The sequence below is a fragment of the Passer domesticus genome, chromosome 8 (assembly GCF_036417665.1).
Source record: "Passer domesticus isolate bPasDom1 chromosome 8, bPasDom1.hap1, whole genome shotgun sequence".
Lineage (NCBI taxonomy): Eukaryota > Metazoa > Chordata > Aves > Passeriformes > Passeridae > Passer > Passer domesticus.
In genome coordinates, this window is record NC_087481.1 from 26,011,123 (window position 1) to 26,039,097 (window position 27,975).

At 50.2% G+C, this 27,975-nt stretch overlaps 2 protein-coding genes and 1 long non-coding RNA gene across 10 annotated transcripts in view; 1 reads left to right on the plus strand and 2 right to left on the minus strand.

Annotated features, from left to right (window-relative positions):
* On the minus strand, positions 1-9,544 carry PLA2G12B (phospholipase A2 group XIIB). Of its 2 annotated transcripts, XR_010367051.1 has the most exons (5): positions 9,051-9,544; positions 3,962-4,038; positions 2,675-2,840; positions 158-389; positions 45-116 (listed from the first exon to the last, which is right to left on the minus strand). XR_010367051.1 is itself a non-coding variant. In XM_064429872.1 (4 exons), the coding sequence occupies exons 1-4, from the start codon at positions 9,514-9,516 to the stop codon at positions 271-273; spliced, it is 828 nt and encodes a 275-aa protein (XP_064285942.1). In that variant the 5' UTR covers positions 9,517-9,544; the 3' UTR covers positions 1-270. The 2 variants fall into 2 exon arrangements, 1 of the variants encoding a protein (XP_064285942.1); XM_064429872.1 differs by having other exon boundaries at positions 1-389.
* LOC135306248 (uncharacterized) lies at positions 9,490-27,426 on the plus strand. Its single transcript, XR_010367061.1, has 4 exons — positions 9,490-9,849; positions 10,291-11,419; positions 13,128-22,221; positions 24,015-27,426. It is a non-coding gene; the product is annotated as an uncharacterized LOC135306248 (long non-coding RNA).
* Positions 14,036-27,975, minus strand: part of P4HA1 (prolyl 4-hydroxylase subunit alpha 1) — a 28,068-nt gene continuing 14,128 nt past the window's right edge. Inside the window, exons 9-15 of one of the 7 annotated variants that reach the window (XM_064429844.1) lie at positions 25,700-25,770; positions 20,743-20,842; positions 19,654-19,707; positions 18,538-18,603; positions 18,042-18,110; positions 17,164-17,260; positions 14,036-16,685 (exon numbers count right to left, since the gene is read on the minus strand). In XM_064429844.1, coding sequence (XP_064285914.1) covers positions 16,615-16,685; positions 17,164-17,260; positions 18,042-18,110; positions 18,538-18,603; positions 19,654-19,707; positions 20,743-20,842; positions 25,700-25,770 — 528 coding nt within the window. In that variant the 3' untranslated portion in view covers positions 14,036-16,614. Of the gene's footprint in view, positions 16,686-17,163; positions 17,261-17,341; positions 17,417-18,041; positions 18,111-18,537; positions 18,604-19,653; positions 19,708-19,767; positions 19,822-20,742; positions 20,843-25,699; positions 25,771-26,823; positions 26,895-27,975 lie in introns of those variants that run through there. The other 6 variants (XM_064429843.1, XM_064429846.1, XM_064429845.1 and 3 more) reach the window with 6 other exon arrangements.

Here is a 27,975-nt window from a genome sequence, read left to right on the forward strand (position 1 = left end):
AGGAGTCTCTGTGCTGCAGAGGGGTGCTGGCAGCAGCCCAGGTGCCCATCCCAGGGGCTGACAGGAGTCTCTGTGCTGCAGAGGGACGCTGGCAGCAGCCCGGGTGCCCATCCCAGGTGCTGACAGGAGTCTCTGTGCTGCAGAGGGTCCATCCCAGGGGCTGACAGGAGTCTCTGTGCTGCAGAGGGTCCATCCCAGGGGCTGACAGGAGTCTCTGTGCTGCAGAGGGGCGCTGGCAGTGGCTCACAGACACCGGGCTGCTGCTGTTGCTCACAGCTCGTCGCGCTCCTCCTCGCTGCAAATGCAGGCGCTCCGCTGGCTGTTCATGAAGGGCCGGCAGCCCAGGGTCCAGACAGCGTTGAACACTGTGTCTGCCATGGATTCACAGGCTGTGGAGAAGGACACGGTGGCCAGGTAAGGACAGGCAACCCCGAGCAGCCCAGCCCCAGCCCTGCACTGAGCTCTGTGGGGTTTGCCATTGGAAGCGTGGGCTTTTCTCTCTGAGAACTGCATTTTTATAAAGCCTGAGGCTCCCTTCTCTCTTCTTATCGATGCAGGGTAACTCCAATGTAGGGAATAATGTATAGGGAATAAAATAGGGGAAAAAATAGGGAATTTCTAACTCCATGATTTAGAAAGCTGAACAATTGCTTTATTAAGCTGTACTATATTACACTAATTCTATACTAAAGCTATATTAAAGAAATACTATACTACAAAAATACTAAAGAAAAACCCGCGACTGTCTCCAGACAGTCACAACACACGTAGATCCAATTGGTCAAAGAATCAAAACAACCTTCACCAGTGCCTAATTAACAAATCACTTCAGGTAAACAATCTCCATAACACATTCCACGTGTGCAAAACAACAAGAGCAGTGAATAGAGATAAGAATTGTTTTCTCTTCTTCTCTCTGTGCTTCTCACTGCCTTGCCCAGGAAAAATCCTTGGGAAAAATTGTACCTGCTGCTTTCTGTGAAGAGAGCTGTGGCCACATCTTCTCCCCAGGGTGGCACTAAATCTCTCTCCCCCCTAAACTCCTTTCTTGCCTCTTGGAGGCCCTACTGGTTGATGGATCATCTGGGGCTCTGCAAACAGCACTGTTTACCAAACAGATTTCCCAGGAGGCCTCCACATTACTCCTTCTCCTCTCAGTTCTGCCTATAGCCACTATTACCCACCCTTTCTGGGCTTTTGTGGGAGTTGTGATGCCAGCTGCCAGCCAGCATTAAAAACCCTACAGCAGCTGGAGCAGCTGACTGCCTGACTACTGGTCCCTCCTCACCTCAAAAAACAACCCTGAAAGTGCTTGTCAGTAAATAAATAGGTTAATAGTAAATCTTTAGGGTTATTTACTGGCACTAACACTGATTGCTAAGCATAATGAAGTTGGGAAAGCCTTGCCTTTGGGACTGTTTTCTTCTATCTCAGCCTGTCCAAACACCTCAGAGCTCCTGTTCCCTTAGGAGGCTGCTCAGCTGGCAGGCACTGGAGAGGCTGTGGTGAGTCAGTGGGAAAACCAAGGCTTTGGATGCCAGATGAGAGCTGGGGTGGCTGTGGAGGAGGACTGTGACAGGAGGTGCTCAGAGCAGCACTGGGGACAGGGTCTGTAGAGCCCAGGGTGAGGGGAGGATGGCTCAGAGGTTCATTGTGCCTCCTACAGCAGCCAGGACAGAGATGCTGGAGGAACCTACTCCTGCCTGGCAGAGGTGGCTTGGCTCAGCCCAGGAGTGTGGGCTCTGCTCCACCTTAACTGCCTAGGATCTGGGTTTGCTTTGCTGCTGCAAGCAGAGAGCAAGAAGCAAGCATATGAAAAAGTGGAAAATCTGAAGAGATGGGAAGAAGTTGGCTGCATGAGGAGTTGTTGATAAGGGTGACCATGAAAGACTGGCTGTGCTCAGCCTCTGTAGCACTTTTGTCTCAGTCCATGTTTTTGATTTCTCTTGCTGGCCTGGGCACATTCATTTATCTGTGACCAGGTAGGAAGCCATCTGCAGACATCTGCTGATGTCATGCAGACTTCCCATGTGTCCTGATCAGGCTGCACCTTTGGTAAACAAATGCATACTTAAGGATACCTTAGAGCAGGACATCAGCAGAGGTTACCGAAAAAGCTCTTCTCAGACTTGCAGGCTGAGGCTTTTTAAATTAGGCAAAACCAGGGTGGCACTTGAGCTCCTGGCACATCACTAGAACTTGCTAGCACTTCTGAGCCATCCAGAGCTGCCTGCAGTGGCTCAGCCACCACCCAGCCTGGTGTGTCCCTGGTGCCATCATCATCTCTTATCTGTGACCAAATCCCTGAGAGCTCTGTCCTTGGCTCTCTCTGTTTTGCTGGCCCCTGGCCACGTACAGGTTCCAGTGTGTGCTTCACTGGCCCTGGAAGGCATGCTGGTATCCCATGAAGGTGTTTGAACTGTCTGGGAGTGCCTCTAAGTTTTGAAGGAATTACTTCCAGGGTTGTTCGTGGTTTTTTTCACACATTGTAATGTTTTCCAAATGTAAATAACCGTAGATCTCCAGCCTTGGGAACAGAATTGTGTGGCAGAGGGGGCAGATCTCTGTGTTCCCACCCACCTGTGACAAGTGCAGGACAGAGATGCTGCAGAGTTTTGCTTCTTTTTGGCAAGGAAGGGGCTCCCTGCACAGGGGGTGTGAGGCAGGATCCTACCTTGCACCTTGGAGACGAAGCCCAGGCTGCGCTTGAGGTCGGAGCAGATGGAGTGGAGGCACCAGCGGAACTTGGCGTCGCAGCGGTACTTGTTGGCCCCACAGGTGTCATAGCAAATGTCCAGCTGGTTACAGCACTTGGTCATGGCAGGGATGCCCAGGTCTAGCTGGGGAAAGAGAAAAGAGGTGTCCCTTGGCTGGGTCCTGGCCTCAGCTCACACAGCTGTGACCGGGTGAGGTGCTGCTGAGCCCAGCTGGCTCCTCTTCCAGAAGCTCTCCCTGAGAGCCAGGCAGCAGGAGGAATGTAAAGAAGGGTGAGGGAGCAGCCCAGTGGTGTCAGTGGTGCAGGCTCAGTGTGGGCTACATCACATTCTCTTTTCCTCTCTGTGTCCCAGGGAATCAACGTCTGGCAGAGAGGTGGGACACAGCCCCTTCGTGACCATTTTCTAGTTCTCATTTGTCAGAGAGCTCCATGTCCTTGCCACCAGTGGCAAAGGCCTCTTCTCTCTTTTCCTCTTTTTCCCACAACCTGACAAGGTCTTGCTTTTTGGCCTAATAAACATGTCACAAGTATTTTAACGTCTTATTTCTCAGAGATATATTTGAGGCCAAGGACCAGCACAGCATGGTCAGGGGAGTTCTGCTCCCTGTAAGCTTAGCTGGGGGTGATGGGGCAGAAGACCTGTCTCCTGGAGAGACTGGACTTGTTAGCTTCTTATGAATTATTCATCTTTTTGCCCTTCCTCGTGTAAAATTTAGGAGATGAATTGTTCCTTCATCGCACTTGTGATTGCCTGGGTACAGAAATGGTACCACAGAAATGCCCACAAGGTTTTCAGTGAAATAGAGTTTCAGGAATTAAACCCAACATGGAAAAATGGGCTGCAGAGAGAGGGGTTGTCAGAGCAGGAATCTGCCTAATTGCTGCAGACTCCATGGGCAGCAATAATGCATGAGCTAAATAGGAATCCCTGCTCTGAGAGCCTCCTGGGAAGGCTTTTCCTGTGATTCCAATATGTTCATTAATTGCCTTTAAGATAACAAGCAGGTTCAGTATTAAAGCCTCTCATTCAGTGCTTGGCAGAGGCAAAAAATGTGGGAAGAGGTGCAGGGGCAGGTGTGGAGGATGCACTCAGGTGTTGCTGTGTGCACATGGGTTATTGTCACCGAGCTGCCCAGCACAGCCCATCCCATCCTTTTCCTTGCTCAGAATGATGAGCTGGTGATGTGATGGAGAGCTGCATCCTGTGGGATTGGTGGGTGGGACAGTGCATACAATTTCAGGTACCTTGAGCCCCAGAAAATGGGAGCTACAGCCGTTGGGTTCTTGGGGTTTGTAGTGAGGCCGTGGCATGGGAGCCTTCCCTGGGAAAGAAAAGACAGGATAAATGTTAGGAAATCTTGTTCTTCCCAAGACTGGGTCCAAAAAGCAAGGCTCCATTTTGGTCTGCATCCCCAAACACTACTTGCTAGCTCGGCAAGGGGGTTTATTTCTATCCTCAGTTCATTCTTGGACTGTTGGTGTGCTGTGGATGTCCCCCAGACTGTGCCAGACCTTGCATGTCTGATCTTGCTCTGAGCAGGTCTTCTCGGTCCATTTTCTGCCCATGGTGATGCACTGCCACGTTTTGCAAAATTATTTATATTTCTTTAATCTCTGCACCTTCCTCAGCCTGCTTCTTAATATGCATAAAGGAGCAAGAACTCCCTCTGTGAATAATTATTTACCCAGTGCAGGAGGAGTCCAGCTCACAGCCAGCTCTAGCAGTACCTTCCAGCAGCATTTAATCTGATTTTTGTAGGGGAGCCTGTTCAGTGCTCGACCACCCTCTGGGGGAAGAACCTTTTCCTGATATCCAACCTAACCCTGCTCCAACACAGCTCCAGCCATTCCCTGGGTCCTGTCCCTGCTCTGGGAAAACATCAACTGTGGGAATGCTCCAACAAAAACTCACGTGAGCTGGGCCTTCTGAAGCCTGTCACATCAAGGGTTAAGTTTCTGCTTCCCTGAGCAAGGCTAGAGAATTTATATAGACATAAAATGGATCTAATTCAGCCCTTCAAGGCAGGGTTGGGTTCTTTTAAACTCCATTTCCACTTCTTGCTTCTTGTGAGCACCAGGAATTATTTAAGACACTTTTCCCATTTTTCTGTTCAGGTACCTAAAATGCCAGTGGTTAATTCAACCATAAATCTGCTGTGCCCTTGGGAAGGCCTTGCAGCCAGAAGCCTCAGAGGGACTTATGTAGGAGTGTTCCCAGCACCTCTCAATTAAACTTTGCCAGAGCTGTTTTGCTTAAATAACAGATTTGCTACAAATAAATAACAAACTGAAATGCTGTCCAGCTGTGAGATGCCAACAGGCAATCTTCCCCTTCCAAAAGAGCCTTGATGGTTTTTTGGAAGGGAGTGGGAGCTGGGACTCAGAATTCAGATGTTCCTGAACTGATGCAGGAGGCAGAGGAAAGTTCAAAATCCGCTGTGGGTTTTGCAGGATGGAGTCAAATTTGAGTGACTTGCTTGTAATACTGGTTGTAAAAATTCTGTTCCTGCAGCACACTGGCAATGAATGGGATAAGATGGCAAGTCTGAGTGAGATTTTTGGGGATGTGGAGATCATAGCATCATAGAATGGCTTGGGTTGGATGGGACCTTTAAGATCGTCCAGTTATCCAGTTCTACCTGCATTATCCAGTTCCCAGCCAAAAATAGCTGTGTTTCCAGATCTTTAATTCAGCTGAAGCCACAGCTATTATAATATTCTAGAAAGCTGTCCTGAGGGAAAAAAACTCACATAAATAAGGATTGTGCTGATCCACAAAACATCAAACAGGATAAGCCCTCATAGGAAACCTGTCCCCTCCCCTCTGCAAAACAGAGCTTTAAAACTTATAAAGTGCCCCTTTGTACTCTTTCTCAGCTAGGTCAAGTGCAAGGCACCACAATTAACCTCTCTTCCATATCTTGTTTTGTAGGTAACAGGAAAGCAAAAGCAAAACAGGAATATCAGGCCTTCCTGCCTCTCTACAAGCATTGACTCAGTGTCCTGTTATCATTTATTGCTTGCCCATCCTCACAGACAAGAAGATAGATTTCAGGCCACTGCCTTGTTGCCACAGCCCTAGAACTGAAGTTGAGTTTCCCTGATGCATTTTAATTCCCCCAGGCTGTTGTAGCTGTTCCAAGAGGCTGGAAAGCAGCCAGCTGGCTGGAGCAGCTGCTGGCAATGCAGGAGGTCTCAGGCACTGCAGTGCTGGGACACTGGCAGGGGGAGTGAGTGTATTTTTGGGTGAAGGGATGGTCTAAAGGCTTCTGGCACTTTTGGGTGGTCCATTGTTGTTTGTGTGCCCCAGGCAGGCAGGCTTTGAGCAGAGGTGCCTGCACACAGCCAGCTTTGTGTGCCCTGTTGGAGAGAGCCTGGCTTTGAAGGCTCTTCTCCCACAGCCTGGAGGTGCCCCCTCATCTGAAGCCCTTCAGGACCAAATGCTGAGCAGAGCAGTGAAGTCTTGCCTGGCCAGGAGGAAGCTGCAAGGGCTTCACTCCCAGCTCAGGCTGTTTGTTTCCCCTGAGATGCCCAGTGAGACTTTGTAAGCAGGAGTATATTTGCCAGTAAATGCTAGTGTAACCCTAATGTCCTGATTTAAGGGACTCATCCATCAAGTTGGCTGTTTTCAGACCTCAGTAGCTGCTGAAAAATCAGGAGAGTCTTACAGCTGGAACAGCCACGTGCTCAGCTGAAGATGGATGTGGCAATCACAGGTGAGTCCTGACCTTTACTGTGACAAAATAAGCTATTATTGGTATCTATTGGCTGAAATGAAAGTAAGTAGAAGGAATAATTTTTGTTTCATGCCTGGGGAGAAAAAGCAACCAGGCTCTGATTCAGCACAAAGATGGTTTGTGTTCATCCTTCTAAGCAAGGACTGGATCTCACTAGTTTGGGACCATCCTGGCATCCTCTCCTCTCACAGTTTGCAATGTGCCAGAGATTAGCAAGGACAAATGGTCCTGGAAGGGTCCAGCAAGCCCCTTGGAGCCACGTGGGCAGCATTTCAGTAGTGTCCTCCTTCAGGCAGTGATTAATGAGCTGTTCAGCAGAGGATGAGAACTGGGCTAGCGATGGGCTTGTTTTCCTTTCTAGGTAAAACACTGTTCCTGTAAGCTCCTGGGATGTGAGCAGGGATTTGTGCTGCTCTCTGGAGATGCTTGTCACAAGGACAGGCAGGGAGAGCCCTCTGGATGTGTCCAAAAGCAGTAACTCCTGCATGGAGTGGTGAGTCCTGAGGCTCCCTGAAACCTGCTCTGAGTACCAGCATTGCCTCAGGCACACTGCAGTCCCAGCTTCCCAGTTTCCCACTGCCAGGGGTTTCAGTCTCTACATTAAGGAGGGCAAGTCCCAGGAGGTCTATGGGAACTATACAGACTGAGACAGAGTCAGTGGGGTCTCCCCAAAGCATTGAGACTGTCCATGAAAAACAATGCTCTGGGGAGGAGAGGGGTTGAAATCCCTCTGTGCTCACAAGCATCTTTCCCAGGTGGTCACTAGGGGTGTGGGGTGAAGCTGTGGCTGGGCAGGCTGAGGTGACAGGACAAGATGTTGCTGTGGGACAGTTGTAGGAGGCTGAGGAGAGGATACAATCTGTGGGAAAACTCCTGGGGGGTTCCTAAGTAGGTTGTTCCCACAGGTACCCTGGTGAGGGCCAGTGCTGCCTGTGGCACTGTCACCCCACAAACTGTGCACCTTGTCTCCTGCCCTGCCCCCCCTGAGATGTCACCCCCTTCATCCTGCCTCCAGGAGAAGCCAAACTAACCCTTTTTGGTGAACCACCAAAAAGTGAAGTCCAAAGCAAGCAGGAGCTGCCTCCTTCTGCATTGAGCACTAAAGGTTCCTCCTGGTGACGTGTGGTTTGTCCCGCTGTTATCTCTCCTCCTGCAGCCCTCGGCAGTGGCCAGCTCACAGCTGCTGGATAAGGACACTCCGAAGGTTGCTGAGATTAGGGCAGCTGGCTCAGCCTCCCCTCCCTGTGCTGTGCCAGGCTCCGGGCAGCAGGCAGCCCGGGTACTGTGTGCCCTCACAGCTCAGTACTGTGTGCCCTGGCAGCCCGGGTACTGTGTGCCCTCACAGCCGGGTACTGTGTGCCCTCACAGCCCGGTACTGTGTGCCCTGGCAGCCCGGGTACTGTGTGCCCTCACAGCTCAGTACTGTGTGCCCTCACAGCTCAGTACTGTGTGCCCTCACAGCCAGGTGCTCTGTGCCCTCACAGCCGGGTTCTGTGTGCCCTCACAGCCGGGTGCTGTGTGCCCTTACAGCCGGGTTCTGTGTGCCCTCACAGCCCGGTGCTGTGTGCCCTCACAGCCCAGTACTGTGTGCCCTCACAGCCGGGTACTGTGTGCCCTTACAGCTCAGTACTGTGTGCCCTCACAGCCCGGTACTGTGTGCCCTTACAGCTCAGTACTGTGTGCCCTCACAGCCCGGTGCTGTGTGCCCTCACAGCCGGGTACTGAGTGCCCTCACAGCCCGGGTACTGTGTGCCCTCACAGCCTGGTGCTGTGTGCCCTCACAGCCCAGTACTGAGTGCCCTCACAGCCCGGGTACTGTGTGCCCTCACAGCCCGGTACTGTGTGCCCTCACAGCTGGGTACCGTGTGCCCTCACAGCCCGGTACTGTGTGCCCTCACAGCTGGGTACCGTGTGCCCTCACAGCCCGGTGCTGTGTGCCCTCACAGCCCGGGTACTGTGTGCCCTCACAGCCCGGGTACTGTGTGCCCTCACAGCCCGGTGCTGTGTGCCCTCACAGCCCGGTACTGTGTGCCCTCACAGCCCCGGGTACTGTGTGCCCTCACAGCCCCGGGTACTGTGTGCCCTCACAGCCCGGTGCTGTGTGCCCTCACAGCCCCGGGTACTGTGTGCCCTCACAGCCCCGGGTACTGTGTGCCCTCACAGCCCGGTACTGTGTGCCCTCACAGCTGGGTGCTGTGTGCCCTCACAGCTCAGTACTGTGTGCCCTCACAGCCCGGTACTGTGTGCCCTCCCAGCCTGGGTGCTGTGTGCCCTCACAGCCCCGGGTACTGTGTGCCCTCACAGCCCCGGGTACTGTGTGCCCTCACAGCCCGGTGCTGTGTGCCCTCACAGCCGGGTACTGAGTGCCCTGGCAGAGAAGGCTGCATCCATGCTCCCCTGCTGTCCTGTGTGCTGTCCTTGGAGAGCTGGCTGCTCGTGGGGAAGGGGTTCAGTGTCCCTGTGCTGGCGCTGGCACAGGAGTTGTGACCCTCGGCACTGCCGGGGGCAGCTCCTGGGTAGGAGGAGCTGCTCGTGGCCGCAGGGAAGGAGAGGGAAAGAGGGGAAAGGGCGAGGAGAGAGGAGTGAGCTTCACTTACCATATCGACAGCGGTACTGACAGACTCCATTTTTCCCCCCAAGCAGTTCCAAGAAGGAGTCGAAGTAGCTGTTCACCGTCTCGAAGCCATCCCGGATGGTGTCGATGCCCCAGTCGGAGTAGGATGACACTGCCTGGGGGTCCTGCTGGCCGGGGCTGCCGGGCGCTGCCTCCTCGGAGCCGTGCCCCAGGCGCAGGGCGAGGCACAGGAGCGCTGCCCGCAGCAGCAGCAGCCGCATGCTGCAGGCCGAGCCCGCGCCGGGCAGGCCCAGGGCAGCGGCGGCGGCGGGGATGAGCTGCTCGGGCAGCAGGCAGTGGCACCGCTCTGCCTGGACTTTAAACGCTGCCCGGGGAGCCGGCGTGAGGTCACGGCAGCCGGGAGCAAAGTGCAGCGCCGAGATAGGGAGCGAGTTCAGCTCCCGGAGGTGGGAGTTTGCACAATCCCGCTGGGACAGCTCGGTCCCCATGGCTGCAGCTCCCCAGGAGGGACCCCTCCCTCACCCCAGGGCACTGCGCTCCCTCCCCAGCCCGCTGGGACATGAAGAGTATTTCTCTGTCCAACATTTCTGCTGCTCAGGCAGGCTGAGGAGCACCCCTTGCCTTTTCCCCAGGCCTCCTGGGCACAGGGAGGGGTGGGATGAGAGCTTCACCCAGCCTGCCTGCTGGCTGTATTGCTCCTAGCAAATCCCAAGGGCCCACGGAGCCTCGGAGAGGTTGATCCAGCAGCTTGGAGAAGTTTGGGACAAGCACTACATTCAGGGCAATTCCTTGGCATCACCTCCAGTTCCAGGATCAGTGTGGTAAGTGAGTACTGCCTTTGATGTGGCTGATGTTATAGGGCTGCTTGTTACAGCTCCTGTGCAATGTAAATTAAACGTGTAGCACAGGCGACCCAGGAGGAAAGGCTGGCGCTGAGACCTGAGCCAGGGTTGTGGGGCAGCTGCAGCTCCTGGCTCTGGATGGGACAGGCCTGCCTGGACCCAGGGGCCCGCTCAGCTGGTGGAGGGTTCAAAATTGCTCATTAAAAAGAGAGCAACCAAATTAACACCAACGGCAAAAGACAGAGCGAACCACTCACAAAGAACAGAGAAGGGAAATGGTGTGGGAAGGTTCTGGCTGCTTTTAGAAAGCTTTTCACATGTGCCCCAGCACAGCACTGCCTCTCAGGAGGAGCTGGGCTGCAGGCATTTCAAATCTGTGCCAAACACAAATGCAAATTGTGGCATTTTATTGTTTTGCAGGAGGTTTAGCCCTGTTGCATTGCTGCTTCTGAAGGGCCGGAGCTCCATGGTGCTGCCTGTGTCTCTGCACATGGCCCTGGGTGATGAGCTCCAGACATGGGATAAGGAGGAGGAACCACAGCCAAGTCTTAGACAGGTAAGTCAGAGAAGGGGGGAACAAAGAAGCTGGTTGGTGCCTCTCCTGTGCAATGGTGTGGAGCCAGAGACAGCTGCTGCCTGCTTGTTCCATCTGTTCTGAGGCCCATGACTGCCAGGGCTGACTTTTTGGGTGAGGGGACATTTAGGTGTGCAGGAGCTCCCAGGGGAACCTCAAACCAGCTTTGCCTTTGGGGAGATAAACCCAGATGCAGAGAACACTGGGAAATCCCTGCCTCGAGTAAGCCTTTTGTGACATCTGTGTCAGCCTGGCACGTGGCAGAGGGGGTGCTGGGAAAGTGAGGACTTCCCTGCAGGAGCACTGGAGAGCTCGGTCCTCTCCTGCTGTTCAGACCATGCTGGGGACTGCTCTGTCAGTCATGGGTGGAAATGGTCCCTGGAATTTGTTGTCAGTGCCCCAGTGCAGGGCAAACTGCATTCAAGAGTCCCACGCTGTGTCTTGCAGTGAGAGGAGCCTTTGGTGTCTCTGCTGGTTCAGTCCCTGCCCTGCCTGACACTCCAGATCATAGTCCCAGTGTTCCCAGACTTTGCCAACAGCCTGGCAGAAATTAATGTAAAAAAGAGCAAACCAGCTATTGGGGACTAGCTTGGAAATGTGTAAGAGCCTCCGGGTGTCTGTGCGTGGTGTCCTGCTTTTATGTAGAGCCTTTTAGGGTTGTTCTGGAGGCAATTCCAGAACACAGCTTTCTTTGTCATCCCTCAGTCCCTGCTGACTGATCCATGCGCTGCTGAAGGCAAAAAGAGAGGGGGGAAATGCCTCCAGGACTGCAGAGGAGGCAAACCACAGGGAATGTGGCATGAGCAGGGCATGCAGCCTGGAGCTGGTGGCTCTGCAGCACCAGGCTGTTTGCAAAATCAATTGGAATTGGGAAAGCCAAACAGGGCGGGGAGGGAGCAGCTGGCAGAGGGCAGAGCCTGAATGAAGAGGAGTCAGAAACTTTCCCGTTAGTTTGTCACTGATCCCGAAGCAAAGGTTGGTGAGTAAAAAGCAGTTTATTGCTTTTCCAAAACGTGGCAGCCCCTTTGCCCTGCCCCGGGGATGAGCCACTCTCCTTCCTTCCTTCCTTCTGCTTCCTTCCTTCCCTCCCCAAGCCAGTCTCCTGAGAGCTTTTCAGTCCAGCTGTAAATATCTCGGTTGCACCCAGACTGCAAGATCTGAAGAGCAGAAAAAATGTAGGATTGGGTAAAAGTGACCTCCAGCTTTCCCTCGGGGAGTGGCTCAGCAGCTGCAGCAGTGAGGAGCCGTGGATGTGCACAGTGGGACCCCGCAGGTTCTCTGGCCTGGCTTTGACCCGCTGCAGTTACAAAACCCCCTTCCCTGCGCCAGCTTTTCTCTCTGAAGATTTAAAGGGTGCAGATGCTTTTTGCCGCGGTGGTGAACTCTGACAATTGCTTCCTGAGCCTGGTGCTGACCTCGGGATAGGCAGCTCCTGAGTGCGTGCATTCATTCCTGCCTCCGTAATGCTTAAATATAGAGCGGCGGTGAGTCACGCGTTCCCGGGACACTGTCAGGCTCCTGGCAGCGCTCCTGGGCTGGGAGGAGAGGGGACTACACCCGTCCTGTCCCCGCGCCTGTGGCAATGAGCCCCATCCCAGATGGAGCTGGAAAAGCCCTCTTGGCTCCGCATCAGGAGCCGAGCTGCAGCTCCTGTGCTGCATTCCTCCTTCCCAGCACGTCGTGGCTGTGCCAGGATGCTGCCCGTGCCACTCTGCTGGGGAGGGCGTGGGATAGAGGCACCGAGCTCCTTTTCCATCGGCTTTGGCTGGCTCAGGGAGCTGCTGGTGGATGTTCAGCCGGGGCAAGAGGCAGCTGGTGGCTCAGGTTAGTGGGTGATCCGTGGCTGCTCCCAAGCCCGCCTTGGGAGCCAGCTGAGTCACTGATTATGGGGAGGAGAGAGAGCTGCGGCGCAATGGTGAAATCCCCGAGCCAGGTCAGAGTCCGGCAGCCGGGAGAGGCTGGGTGGGGTGGTTAAAGACCCCCCCTCCAAAGGGGGCCGAGCTCAAGTGTGTGGGCAGGTCCAGTCCCTCTGGGAGTCCCTGGGCAGGTCCCTTGTGCCGCCTTCCCCCAGCTGTAGGAGAGGGTTCTGCCCCTGTGTCCCTGTGCCCAGCTGAGACCCCACCTGCAGAGCTGCCCCAGCCCTGGGGCCAGCACAGGAGGGACCTGGAGCTGCTGGAGAGAGCCCAGGGAGGCACCAGGATGAGCAGAGGGATGGAGCAGCTCTGCTGGAGGAAAGGCTGGGACAGCTGGGGGTGTTCAGCTGGAAGAGAAAACTGTGGAGACCTCAGAGCCCCTTCCAGTGCCTAAAGGAACTCCAGGAGAGCTGGAGAGGGGCTGGAGTGACAGGACAAGGGAGAAAGGCATCACACTGACAGAGGGCAGGGATAGATGGGGATATTGGGAAGAACTTTTATGTTGTGAGGGTGCAGAGGCCCTGAGGACGCTGCCCAGTAGAGCTGTGGCTGCCCCTGGATCCCTGGAAGTGTCCAAGGCCAGATTGGACAAGGCCTGGCATAGTGGAAGGCATCCCTCCCCTGGCAGGAGATGGAAGTAGATGAGTTTTAAGTGCCTTTCAACACAAACCAGTCTGGGATTCTATGATCCTGTCAGACCCTTTCCTTTCTCTTAATCTTATCCTACCCTGGGACATTCACAGGCATTTCTCCTTACCCTGCCTTTTCAGCTGCAGCTGCTGTGATCCTTACCCTTGCTGGGTTCCTCCCATGCTGGTGACCCCCATGGTCACCCTTCAGCTGCAGCTGTGCCAGAAGAGCCCCAGGAACCCAGGCAGGATGGTGGGAAGTCACTGCTTGGGGTGGGACAGGGCTGATCCAGAGCCCTTCCCTTCCTCCCAGGCCCATCATGGCAGGGACAGGGACAGAGCAGCAGCTCAGGGTATCTGGGGAGGGCACCCCTTCACCTTTTCAAAATCAAACAGTGCTGGTGCTCCTCAGGCTTATTTCAAACGTGTGCTCACATCAGCTGTGTTGGGGCAGTGCCCTCCCTGCAGAGGAGGGGAGATGGGCTGTGGGTGTTCCCAGCCAGCTCCATTCCACAGGCAGAAGGATCCAGGCCCCTTAACAGCCCCTGCTGTGCTTTTTGCAGGTTCCTGATGGTGGGAATTAAGCACAAGCTCCACTGCTCTGCAGGGTGAAGCCCAAGGGTGGCTGTGGTGTTCAGACCCCAGAGGTTTTGGTCATGGAAGAGGCCAGCCTGACCTTCCCACATGTGAGTTTATTGTGCTGTTGGAGTCTCTGGTGTTTTCTTCCCCTCCCTAGAGCCATTCCAAGGTAAGTGGTTGTTTGACCTTCTGGCTTCACAAAATAGATTTGCCACCTCTGGAAAAGAAACCCTCAACAGCTGATTCTACTTTCAGCCCAGCATTATCTGCCCTCCCCTCTTGCAGCCCTTTAGTGCTGAGTGCTCCCAGTGGAGACACAAGTTTAATGCTGAACAGGAATTTGGGGTAGAGCAGCATCAGTCAGATGCTGAAGGGAAACAGGAGCTTGGTTTCCACAAATGGTGATAAAACACTGGTGATAAAACTCTGTGTGATCAGGTTTATGGCAGCCACATACAAGGAGAGTTGGATGTGGAGGATTTCTCACTGCTAATGGCAGTGGCTTTTATTTTAAGCCTGTTCACTTTTTTTTTTTACATTAAAAATTTTATTACAAAAAAAGGTAACAGTAAGGCAGTTGTCAGTCACTGTGAGCCCAGACAGTTTTCAATCATGTTTAATACAAAACTAGATTCACACAGGAGCCACGATGGGGATCCAACAGCCCTCTGAGAAATGATGGGATAAGGCAGAAGCAGCAGCACCAGTGTAATCCCTTACACAGTCAGCATTGGATACATGGACACCACTGCAGTGGAGGGAGAGGAAAAAAGGATTGTCTGCAGTTTAAAAATCTAAGCCAACTCTGTTGTCATAATCTGGAACATTCCTGATGTGTCCCAGCAGACTGGAGATTTAATTTTGAGAGATTTCTTTTTTTTCTCCTTTAACCAAGTAAAATTTTCTACTGTCAAAAGTAAAAAATTCTTTCTGGAAGAATTATCTGTGAGTGGTTCACTGCTTTAAAAAGTCGTGCACCAGAACATTTGTACTCCCCAAGCAATGCCTGAGACTGATGCTGTTTAACACTGCAAGCACTCACTGCTATTGAGGTGAGGGAGGGAACTGCTGAACAAAATTTCCCAACTCTGGCTTTTTTTCATGCTTTGGTGAATGTTGAACAGAAATGGGACACCAAGAGCAAATGCAGGTGTTTTCCACACCTGTTCCTGATGGCAGTACAGGGATTTTGTTTTGTGCTCCTTTACTAGGTAGGACTGGCTGTCCTACCAGCATTTCTGGATGCCCCAAAGGCAGGATTCCCAACTGTTCCCACTGTTCCTTGTCCCCTGTGCTTGCAGGGACATGGTGGGAGGTACTGCAGCCATGGTTACCTTTTTGGAGCTTAACAAACTAAGAGAAGGGAAAGGGAAAAGAGAGAACCATGGATAGGAAGAGCAACAGATGAAAAAGTGAGAAAACTCAGGTAAGCACAAATCTTGCAGGTCTGGGTTTTTTTTTTAATTATTACAAATTGGTGCTCACAGATCAGCTCTGCTAATTCAGTTCTGGGGTGAATTTATTTAGATCAGCTCCTGCTCTTGGTAAATGAGCAGGACAAATAGGAGGTGGGACTGTGCAGACTTTGTGTTCTCACTTCATGGATGGACCTTGTTTTCCAGCTGCCAAAAGCCAGGCAAAATTCAGGGAGGTGCAGGGCTAAGGAGGGGCAGTTCTGTGGGTCCCACTGCTACCAGGCTCAGTAGAAATCTAACAATTCTTTTCCAGCAAAGACCTTTTAAAGTGTCTTCTGAAAGTATGCAGTTCCTCCAACTATAGTACCTTAAACTGCATTCCCAGTAATCCAGAGGTATTTCTAGCACATTTAACAATAGGTTTTGTACGTTTTGGCTCAACTGTCAAGATTTTATTGAGGCAGAAAATCCAATTAACCAAAATTGGAATTTTTCCCTTGGTAAAGACTTCAGGCTTGACCCCTAAATCAGTAAAATCATCATCATCCAGAAAATTGGACTGTTTAGGTAGAGGCAGGTGCAGCTTCCTTTGACTTTTGTCCTCATGCTAGTGAGATATTTGGATATTTTGCTAAAAATCCTGCTGTGGAAGGGAAAGGGTTCAGGAAAGTGAGCCTGCATCTAAAAAAGGTTCAGGACTATAAATAGGCTAAGAGTTTCTCCTGAAACCTCAAGAGCTGGGAGGAGGATGAGGGCAGGTAGCATTCTGTGAGGACTCTGTGTTACCTCAGCACCTGAAGTCTCAGAACCAATTTGAAATTCCAGTGTCCTAAGGCACGACAATTTTGATTAATGAAGATGGGAACATCCCCATCCCTGCTGCCCGAGGAGCAGAGGGAAGAGCTGGCTGCCAGGACAGAACAAAAGCAGCATTTGTTCTTGTGGACAAACATTGCAGAAGAGGAGGGGAGATGGGCTGTGGGTGTTCCCAGGCTGCTCTGACACTGTGGAAGCATCCTGACTCTGCCTGTGGAACTGCTGGCTCATGTGGCCAAGGTTAAGAGCCAAATTCCCCACAAAGGCTGAGAAGGAAGACAAGTTTAAAAAGTGGGGCTTTTGTGAAAGTGGAAAACCAGGCTAAAACATGCTAACAACCTGTTTTCCAGCACAGTAAGCCTGCAGTGGTCAGGCACTCTAGGAAAGCAAAGAGTCAAGTGTCTGGGAAGTGAGGAATAGGAATGGGTTTAATTCAGCATTCCTTGGAAGGGAGCCCTCCCAGGCAATGATCCTGCCCTAAGCCTGGCAGATGTGAGGAAGACTCCAGACAACCCCAGGCTGCCCACACTGCTCAGAGGGATGATGGTGACAGGAACACCACACACAACACCACTGTAAGTTGTGGCCCTCATCTGTATTTATCTGTATTTTGTCCTTTTTTTTTTCATTAATACTTGTCGACCTCGATATTTTCTGTTGATAAACCTCGGGGGGGATTTGGAGGGAACCAAAAGCACGTTTGTCCTGTCCACAGCTGAGCTGGGCGGGGTGAACCTGTAGTGGAGTGTTTGTTAGTCACTGTAAACTGGCAGGGTGTGCATTCCCCACACCCTGAGCACCCAGGAGCCCAGGCTGCCTCATTCCAGCTCCGACAGCGTGCACGGCCGGCGGAACTCCTGCCCCCGCTCGTGGAGCCACTTATTGGAGACTGCAAAGACACAAAGGTACTGCATCACTGCCCGTGCTCACCTCCTCTCTGCTGAGGCTAAATATGCTCTAGGCAAGCTCTTGGTTAAGCACAGGATCATCTTAATTTGCTAAAGGGTTTTAATCACAGATTGGAAGGGGCCTTAAAAGACTCTCTCATTCCAAGCCCACTGCCATGCACAGATCTGTGAAGTTAGTCTAACTAAAAAACCAACCAACCAAAAACCCTTCCAGTATGGCTGCAAAGCAGCAAAAACTCCTAAAGTAAAATAGCTACAAAAACTCTTAAAGTAGATATAGTATTCATTTCCTTTATACACGTAATGAAATATGCTACTATATAAAATATATTTAACTTATAGAGAGAGATGAGGTAAAGTAAATTAAATATATTTCTTTACAAAGACTGTCATTTCTGAACTCTAAAGGAGAAATACAGCCAAGCAACCCCCCAGCAGAGCCCAGACTCAGGTACTCACCCCATTTATTTCCCACTAGCACCGGGCAGGCCGCGTGCCGCGTGCTGTAATCGCCTTCTCCACTCGGGAAGAGATTGTACCAGAACACAGCTGTTCCCTGGAATGACAGGGACACTCAGCCTGTGCTCTGTACCACAGTGTCACACCAGGGATTGTACCAGAACACAGCTGTTCCCTGGAATGACAGGGACACTCAGCCTGTGCTCTGTACCACAGTGTCACACCAGAGATTGTACCAGAACACAGCTGTTCCCTGGAATGACAGGGACACTCAGCCTGTGCTCTGTACCACACACAGTGTCACACCAGGGATTGTACCAGAACACAGCTGTTCCCTGGAATGACAGGGACACTCAGCCTGTGCTCTGTACCACACACACTAAGGCAAAGGTAGGTGCATTTGTGTTTCAGATCCTTCTTTTAAACTGAAGACTCTTTTCCTTATTCTTAGGAATAAGTTTCCTTTAACTTATTTTATACTTGTCTCTTAATTTTTTTTTCAGTTTCATTCAATTCCTGACCAGTTTAAGAGAGCCAAGATGATTTACTAAAGCTGAGCAGCAGGCCAGCAAAGGCAAACCTTGCTCGAAGGAAAAAACTGACAGGAGAATTTCCTACAGATGCCTCAAGACTAAGATTTGAGTATTTTCAAGATGTGTTTTGGAGAATTTAAATGTTTTGCATTTGCATCCACACATGGAATATCAGGGCCCTTGGAATCGCCAACACAGCTCCAGTTGCTGCACTTAAGGAAAATCATAGCACTGTTGTGACAGCACAGAGGTGCTTACAGTTATTTTAAAGGTTCATTTGCAAGCTCTGTTCTGTGTGGGTAGGTGGGGAGGAGTGGATTTATCTGCTGGATCAATCCTGCTCACCTTTCTGGGCCAAACGCTGGCTCCCACTTCAGGGAAGACCGTGGCTCCCCCTGCTGACACATCACTCATCTGGACAGGTGGGGAAGGACAGGTGAGTTCAGGCTGATAAAATCTCACTTTTTAGTGAAAGTGCAGTTTAATTTTGACATAAATCCCTTAAGAAGGCCAAACCCTCTCTGTTCCCAGTGCAGTCCCAGCCTTGCCCCTCCCACTCAAGTGTTAAGGCTGTGAACATGCTGTAAACACTGATGCAGATACATAAACAGGCAAGCAAATATTTAAGCTAATGCTCAAATCTGGGGGGAAAAATCCTCCTTAAGACACATGGAAGAACCACACAGTCTGGGTAAGAAGACCCCCCCATATGTATTAACCCAAAGTTAGTGGCTGCTTCACTGGCAAGTCCCTTCAGTAAAAAAGAATGAAAGAAAAGCAGAATTAAATCATTCCATGGTATAGAATATGCAGTGACAGATGGCAGAAATGTATCACTTACATAAAACAACCAAGTAGCAATTCTGTTGCCTGTTCCCAATTCTTTAAAAGCATCTGGCTCATCTTTCTGTGAACAAAAGCAGGCAGATTCCATCAGCATTTCTTTTTGGTTGCTGAGAGCAGCCAATGACAGACAGCTGCTGAGCCAGCAGCACAGAACAGACTCATGCAGAAGAATTAATCCAACCCCTCGATTTGGAAGGAGGAGAGGAATGCAATAGGAGTGAATCTATCAATTTAAATAAACCAGGCACTTTGAAATTCTGTAGGACAGGGAGGGAGGGCATTAAGCCCAGATTTCTAATGGGTAACAACAACTGTGCTGTCTGAGGCTGAGGCTATAAATCCTCCTCACAGCAAACTGAATTACTGAATTACAGTCATCCCCCTTGTCCTTGGCAGCAGCCAGGACAGCTCTCAGCCCCAGGCTCAGCTGGGACACCTCCCTGCCACACTCCACTCTGGATTCCAGCTGGGAAGCAGGGAGGAAGCCTCAGTGACAAACCAGGCAACTAAGAGGTGTCCAGCACTCGACTTTACCCCATTTTGATGGGTTTTGACACCAACTTCTGTCACACCTCTGTTTATAAACCCACCCCCTGTGACCACAGTTTGTGTGCACTGAAATTCCAGCAATTGTTCCTCCAGGAAACAACCCCAGTGTTTCCAAACAAAATCTGTCAGTTGGTTGCAAAGCCTTAGAGCAAGTGCTTACAGAGCAGATATCCTGGCTCAGAACTGGTGGCTGGGACTGGCAGGGTTAAAGTTAATCTGAAGGGGTTAAACCACACAGAATTATGCCCAATAAATAACCAACTGAATTTCAGCAGTCTGCAATTTAAGCTGGAATAAAACAGGTGGGGAATTTAAATCTAATTAAAAAATTAAGGAGAGCGAGATAAGACTTTTTCCAGTTGTCAGGAGTTTGCTGGCACTCAGCTTACAGGCAGCAACCTCCTCCAGGTTCAGCTGGTGGTTTAAAGGGCTTTCTCCATGGACATGGATTAGGAAAGTGGAAGAGCTACACAATTTAATGCACATGGAAGAACAGAGAGTGTGCCCCAGCCCAGAGGCCCAGGCTTCACCAGGTCTAGCTCTCCTCCAGCTCTTTACTTGCCCGTGCAAAGTCAAAGTGGGGCTCATACTGTCCTCCCACTCCATAATTTGCCACCTGAAAAAGAGAAACACAGCGCTTGTGAAGAAGAAAGAGTGAAGACAAAAGAGGACTTACCCTTCCAAAATCAAAATGAGGCTCATACTGGCCTCCTACGCCGTAGTTGGCTACCTACAGTGGAAGGAGAAGCACAGGATCTAGTGAATCAGTCTTTATGCAGGCAAGAGTTTGGCTGTCAGCTACAGCCTTTGCAGAGATGAAGTTTGAACACCAAGCCCCAGGAAATGTCAAGGCTCTGTCAGCAGCAGGAGCACATCCAGGAGTGGCACTGTGGGATGCTCCAGGTAAGGAATCTGGTGCTTCCCATTTTTCTTCTACAGAAAACTTTTCAGCCTTGCTCCAAAATGGTGTCACGGTGATTTTACATCATGAAATTGAAACCACTTTTTGACCTGAAGTTGACAGTGTCAATAAAGAGGGTTCCTTGTCCATCTTGCCAATTGGTTATAAAAAATAGCATCAATTTTCTACCAGATCCTTGCCATTTTATCACCAGAACCTTGACAGAGGGGCAAGGAGCACAGCAGGTTTCAGAAGTGCTTTGTGGTGTCCTGCTTTCTAGGTACTCATGCTCTGCTCACAGTCAGGGAGGCAGCTGCTCCTTTAAAGGCCTCAAGCAAATAAACAAAAGCACTTCCAAATTGCAGTTTACTCAAGTTACACACACAGCCAGTTTTTCCCACATTCCAGGGACACCAGACACACTGGTGGCCTTCCCTGACTTAACTTTTAACTGCCTCCAACAGCAGCAAAGTTTGACCCTGTGGCCATGAAATTCAGTTTATTTGACTAAATTGAAAGGAACTACACATCTAGAGCTTCAGTTATCACTGTTTCCTTCCAGCCCCAAGAAGCCATTTCATACTGAACAGCTGTTCTGCAATGACAACTTTTTCTCCCCCTCTGTAAATAAATTTTTTTGTGGCCAGCACAAGAGGTGCTGAAATGGTGACAGAGATTCTGAAAACCACCAACCAATGCATTACATGGAACAGCTGCTGTCAGAACAGCCTGTGACAAGGTGCCACTTACCTGCAGCTCCTCTGCTGTGGAGACATCCAGCCCTGTGAGGTCCTGGATCCGGGTGTTGATGCGGGACACCACCGGGCTCTCGTACCCCGAGAGCCACGCGCTGGGGGGGGACAGTTAGTGACACCTGGCACCAGCAGCACAGCAGCAACATTGCAGCTACTTGGAGTGCCACACTGGTTTTTAGGGCTTCTCAAGGATTTGGTGGCATGACCAGAAGTATTTCCAGGGTGTTACAAACCCCTGAATTTAATGAATGCGTTTCTCAGACCAATTCCAGCAGGGGTTTAAGGGAGCTCTGTAACCAAGGGCCTGAATTCCCCCCTGGGCTGAAGGAAGTGTTACAAACAGTGCTTCAAGCTGTTTTTTCAACCAGGCACACACAGTTGTGCTCTTACCCCGCTCCCAACAGCTCATTCAGCCCCTGGGGTGATGCATTGTGAAGCGAGGTTTGGCACAGGAGCAGGTGAGTTACTGTTTTTGCCTGTGCAGCTGGAACTCAGCTCCCCCAAATGTCACACACTTCCAGGCCAGCTCTCTGGGAGCTGCCCTTTCTCATCACTTAGCCCTGCAGTGCTACTAAAAATCATTCAGAAAACAATGAAAAAATGCACTAAATTGAACAATTGCAGTCAGAACAGCCTGTTATAAACCTGGTATTTAGCACATGCTTCAGGTACACAATGATTTTTAAGGAGGGGGAACCCAAACTAGGCCCCCTCCCCCCTTTTTTTTTCTAAAGTGGAAGGTCAGCCTCAGTTCCAAAGGCACCTTTCAGAATGTTTGCCTCCTACTGTGTATTAGTGTTTCCACATTTGCTCACCCTGTGCCTGTTTCTGTTGCTGCTTTACTCATCCCATGCCAGCCACTGCACCTTCAATTTACCCTGGCAGCCTGCACTAATATGGGTGATAATATTGATGATTTGGGGCTTGTTTTCCTTTTTTTTTTTTTTTGGGCAGGAAAGTGGAGATAGCTATTCCTACCTTTTCTCCTAGCAGCTGACTCAGCTTTTGGGCTCAGCAGTGCTTCCTGCTGGACAGAAATCCCTGTGCACAGAGCCCAGCTGGAAACTGTCAGCAGCAGCATCCATGTATTTTTACTCAAATGAACTTCACATCTACACTAAATTAACTTTTTATTTTGATTTGTATTTTTTTAAAAAATCTCATAAATCCCCCAATACTTTGCCTGGGAGGAACAGTAGCATGAACATGACACAAGGCACTGACACAGGTTACAGAATCTCTACGAGCATTTTTTAAATGGCAAATGAACTATGAGCTAAAAGAAATCAGATTTCTCAAGACAGACATGCACAAACACATCCCCATCCACTGCTGACCACTTGTTAGTACCAGGAGGTGTTACAACACAACCTGCTTTGATTTCAGGTGGCAGGAGAATGCTAGGACATGGATATGAAGCATTCACCAAACAAAATCCCCCAAAGCAGCCATGCCACACAGCCATGGTGACCAGGTAATGCTCACAAGCAGCCCTAACCTCACGTTTAATGCACAAGAAGAGCCCCAACACACCCAGCAGCTTCAGTGTGGGCTCTCTCTGCCTCTGTCTGTTAATAAAGGAAAAAAAACCAAAGAAACCCAAAGAAAGAAAAACCCAAGCATTCTTGCTCTGTTGGTTATTTAGATGGCAATGAATGCTTCACCGGGGAGAATACTGCAGCCTTTCAGGAAGGGGAGTACTGGATGTATTTTAAAAATCAAATTAACTGCCTCCACATACAAAGAAAGCCTATGAAAGGTGAAGGAACAGGGAATTGAAACCATATTCCAAGTGCCAGCCTGTCTGCTGGGTGCTGAGCAAAACCACAGGGAGGCCTGGAGAGTTGCAGGGGGATTTAACCCTGGAGGTGTCACACAAGCTGCAGCCATGGCTTTGCCTGGCCACAGAATATTCCAGCTGTCCCACATTCCCTCCTCTGCTGCTGTCCCAGCCTGGTCCCTTGCTGATAATATCTCTGCCTCATTCAAAACAATTTCTTCACACAAAGTTGGCTTTTTTTCCTGCCCTTGTCTATCAAAAAAGAGAAAGACTCCCCTGAGCAGTGGTGAGGGAGAGGCAGCATTAACAGCCTTAAACATGTTCAGCAGTTGGTTTCCTTTTAATATTGACATACTTCCAGGTTCATTGCATTCTGTCCTATTTCTGACCAGCTGCCACCTCTGAGTCCATGATGGACCCAAACAAAAAAGGGACAATTCCTGGGAAGCCACAGGCAGGGCAGGTCAAGATACAACTGATTTAGTTACAGAAGGATTTGGTGTTTCCTTTATAACCACCACACAATCCCCCAATTCCCTGAGCACACAAGTCTGGTGTTTTGCTGACCCACTTGGCTTTGTAAAAAGCCATCCCTGAACTGTTATTAAAAATTTAATACTTCCATTAATGTGCTGAATTCACACTGGGGGGGCTTTTAACAACTTCTATATGCATCACAAACAGAAATAATCATATTGATTCACAGAATCAAGAAATGGCTTGGCTGGGAGGGACCTTAAAGCTCATCCCATTGCACCCCTGCCATGGGCAGGGACACCTTTCCCTATCCCAGGCTGCTGCAAGCCCTGTCCAGCCTGGCCTTGGGCACTGCCAGGGATGGGGACAGCCACAAAATGTCCCACATTCCCCTCTTCTAATTCTGCATGAGGCACCTCAGAGATTTTGAATGGCACAATGCTTCCACACAGAAATGATTTGAAGACTAAGCAGTACATTGAGGAAAAACCAGACAGTTCTCTGGAGCTGCTGAACACACTAGGGCAGCACATCTCCCCCCAGATCTCCTCTCCTCAGCTGCACTGCTCAGTCTAGGAAAAGACATTACATGCCAACACTACTTCTGTAGGTCACTGGCCACAAAATACTGGGATTTGTGTTTAAGCCATACTTGGTGTGCAGAAAAGTACCAGCAGAGACACAACAGGGAGTGAGCAGAAGTATTTCTGAAGTGGAAACTTTTAGCATGACATGTTGCAAGCTCTGGCTGCCTGCTGGGAGGAGAGGGAAGGGGGAAAAGGGAGCTTTTCTCTGTAAAAGCAGTGTGTGAGTGGGTGGGTTTATCCTGGTGCTGCTCACACTGGCAAGGTGCCTCCCTTCACAGAGCTGCCACGTCCCACCAAGGGAACAGTAGCTCTCTCAGAGGCAGGAATGCTGTAATTTAGGAGGGCATGTGCTGGGAAGGAATGTTTGGAGGGGGAAAGCAGTCAGCTATTAAAAAAATGAAGTGAGCATTTTTTGGTTTTCAGGAGCAATGATTCATCTGGAATCTGAACCAGCTCGAGCAGCTCCAAGGGAAAGATGTTTCTGGCAGTGCAGGAGGGCAGCAGGAACAGCACAGGCCCTCCAAATCAGGCTGCTGGGGGTGGCTTCTGCCTCCCACCCCAGATTTAGGGGTCAAGGTCTCTGGGGAGCTCCACACCCATCCTGCAAATCTGCACATGGAAGAAAGCCAAGGCAGGGGGAAGCAGGAGAAGGGCAGCCCTGCTGCACACCTCAAGGCTATTCCTACCCTCCAAAAATGGCCTTCCCCAACTTCTTGGATGTGTCCCTACAATTTTATTTCCAGTTTCCAGTGAGATACTGAATTTAAAAACAGAGTTGAGTAAAATGTGATTTAATTCTGAGAGTTCCTTGGGCACACTGGAAGGGAGTCTCACAGTGCCACATTTTTGAGCACCAAACCTCATTAAGAATTTAAGGATCCCATTCCCCAGGCTCTATCCTGTTCTTTTTTAATTGGCCTTTAATGTTGGGTGGTGCCTTGTGCTATTTTTTCTGACTGTGACATCTGCACTACCTCAGGGAATAACACTTCCTACTAATGAAAAATCACAACTTTAAATAAAAAGTTATTTCACTAAGCCTCATTTATTTAAATAGGGACCAATTATGCATCCCAATTTCCATCAGTAATCTGGTCACCTTCTCCAATTCCCATCATTAGCACAGCAAGTTTGACACGAGGGGATGTTCAAAAGGATGAAGGAGTTTCCTCAGTAAATATTCCAGAGCTGTCTGGCACAGAGGACAAACCCCACAAGTGAATAAATTAAACCTTCCAAACACACAGTGACAAATAACCAAGATAGGTAAGACATGGACAGACTTGAACATTAAAAACAAGAAATAAAAATTAAATGCAACACATGTGCAACAGGAGGATGAATGTTCCTAAAGTCCCTCCATGGGGGCAAACATGTAAGACCTTCCCAGACAATTTCCAGAGGATTCCCACTACCTGTATGTGCCAGTGAGCACACAGACCCACGTGCTGCAAAGGTGTGAGGCATAAAACAAGTTTTCCACTTGCCACTAGAGTGGCCTTAAGGACCTTGGCTCCAGTGGTTTTCCATTTTCCTGAGACTTATCATCATTCCTGAATCAATCACCTTCCTGTGATCCCATACTTGGAAGCACTTTCACCTTTCTGAAGCATTTCACAGCTAAATAAAAGCTCCAGGCCATCCCAAGTTCAGGGGTTTGTCACAGCAGCTGAAGAACACTGAGCTTCTATTCGAGCAGCAACCATTCCAGCATGGAAACCCCTACCATCATCCCTAGCTTTACTGGGCAGTGCTGCCAGGATCACAGCAGCTCCCAGCCCTGAGCACAGTGGGCACTGAGGAGCAGAGGTGAGCAGGCAGGTGCCCCATTGCTGGTGCCAGCAGAGCCCCATGCCCACGGTTAGTACGTTAGTCACAGACACAAGCCATGCTCGGCCAGAGAGGGCACTTCCACCTTGGAATGCCACCACTGACAAGCAATCCCTGCTTCAGCAGACCCTGTGCTTTGTTAGATGACAGCTCAGAGCTTGCTTAGGCCACTCTCCTTGAAAGAAAGGCTGAAGAATAAGGAAAGTTACACAGAATCCTTGCGCTGAAGCAGCACAGCCCCAGGACACTTCCTCAGACAAGGAATCCCCTCCCCTTACCTCTTAGAGACTCTGTAATGTGCTGTGGTCAGTTTCCCAGTCTCAGGGTCATGAACAGTAGCACGGCTCAGCTACAAAAAGAGAAAGGACAAGGCTTACCCACCTTGCAGGCTGCTTTTTGGCCAAGCCCCAGGTGTTTGAAAGGGTTCCGATTGCTCCGGATGCGATGCTCGCATATTAGCAATGGTTGGAAGGGCAACAAAGCTGCAGCTGCCATGTCCAAATCACAACAAATTGGTTGCAATAATTTGGTTAGATTGTCCTTTCACTTTTTTCCTCCCTTTATTATTTTTCTTCTTCTTTTTGTTTTTTTTTTGTTTGTTTGTTTAAAATCAAGACTTTCTACAAGTAATTTATGATGCTGAGTTTCCCAGACAATTCCTCCTCACCCAGAAGCTTTAACTCCTCCCAGAATTTTGGCTCAGTGCTGATGGACTGTGCAGCCAATCTTTAATTACCATGGCTAAAACCAAGGGAGGGCAAGCAGGGGCAGGTGGTTTCTTTCAGATCCAGCCAATTTTGGAAAGCACTGGCTAAATTCAGCTCTTACAGTACTTAATGGACAAGCTGAAAAGAACCAGGAGCCCGGTGGAAGTGAGCCTGTGTTCTGCCAGGTTTGTGTCAGGCAGGAGGTAAAGGAGCTCAGCTGGGAGTGTGGGATTATCCTGGACAAGGAGATGTGTGTCTGTGTGCACAGCAAGGACCTGAAGCATTTCTTACACCTATTAAGGAATTTTGAGGTCTGCTTCATTTTCCAAAGAAAGGGAGGACAATTCTTGGTTGTGAGAAGAGCAAGGGGAAAGGAACGAATAGATTAAAAACAAAAACCAGATTTTACTGAATGTTTTGTGGCATCTTGTATTTTTCACACTGACTGCAGAGACTCGCTTGAAAAAACAGACTTGAGAAGGCGACTAAAAGGGAAAGAACAAATCAAAACACGCCCCCAGAACTTCCAGCTGAAGGAAAAGACTGAGAAACTCAGCAGCACCAGCCTGTTACAGATCTGCAGGGAATCACAAGGAGGACTGCAAGCTGTCTCTTCAGCCCACCTCTGGTTTCCTCAGAATGAGCAGGACGTACACACTCATGACCGGCCCAAACCTCTGGCAGAGCTCTCTTACCTTTTGCTAATTCTGTAATGTGCCGTCTCCAAGGCTCCCGTTATGGGGTTTGAAATGGTGGCTCGCCTCAGCTGTGAAGCGAACCATCAGAAGTTGCATTACAAGCACAATCTGCATCCCAGCAATCCGACCATTCAGAAGCCTGGCATGGGGACAACGCCACTGCCCCCGCTGCCACCGGGGCTGCAGGGCCACGGGGAACCAGGGGAGGCTCCAGCTTGACTAAAAGAAAGGTTTCTGGTTTGGTTTTTTAAGGTTTTCCATAAGTCCTGGGGTCCGTAAGTTCAGTGCCTGTAGCAAGAATGGTTGTCTGAATAAAGCAAACTAGAGCAGCTTGGATTTCCTTTGTGGTGAAATGCTCTGGGAGCAGCACAGTGCTGTGGCATGGGGACAAGTGGGGCTTTGTTACACTGTCCTGCCCCTGCAGAGGAGTTTGACAGGTAAATTCAATCCAGGCAGCACCATTAGCCAAAGGTGAATAAACCATTCCTTCTGGGTCCTTCCTGTACCACAAGCAGCACTGAGGTCCTCTGAGCTCTCCAACTTCTGCTTCACCCATGGTCACATTTACAGAGTGGGAACTCCTGGCTCAAGGCTTTCCTTGCCCTCTGCTGTGCTCCATTTACCTCATGCCTTCCCATCTGTGTTAATATTCCACCTCAGAACCTCACATGTGCCCTTTAGCTTGGTTCATGTACTACCAGACACTCTCCATCACTCATTACAGGAAACGCTGGGATGCAGACCCCAATTTTTGCAAAAGGCACAACGTCATGCCAACTCCCAAACAATCAGAAGCATTTCTCCACTGTTAAAATAAACTAAACAAGCCAAGCCTCTCCATACCCACAAGAAAGGACACTGGGAGCTCCCAGTACACTGCCTCTCCTCTCCTCCCATGCAGACACATGCAAAAACAAGGCACAACTACAATTCCAGTGAGACTGCAGAGCTGAATAATGAGGCTGCATCCTGCCAGCACGGCAGGAGGCTGGGCACAGCTCAGCCAGCACTCTCCTCCCAGAGGATGGCAGCATCCCAGGCAGCAGGAAGGAGGAGATGACCTTTAGGTCTCCAAGAACAAAATCCTTTTGCTGCTGAGCCGTGCAAGGCCTCAGCCACAGGGAATATGGGAGCAGTAACTGCATACAG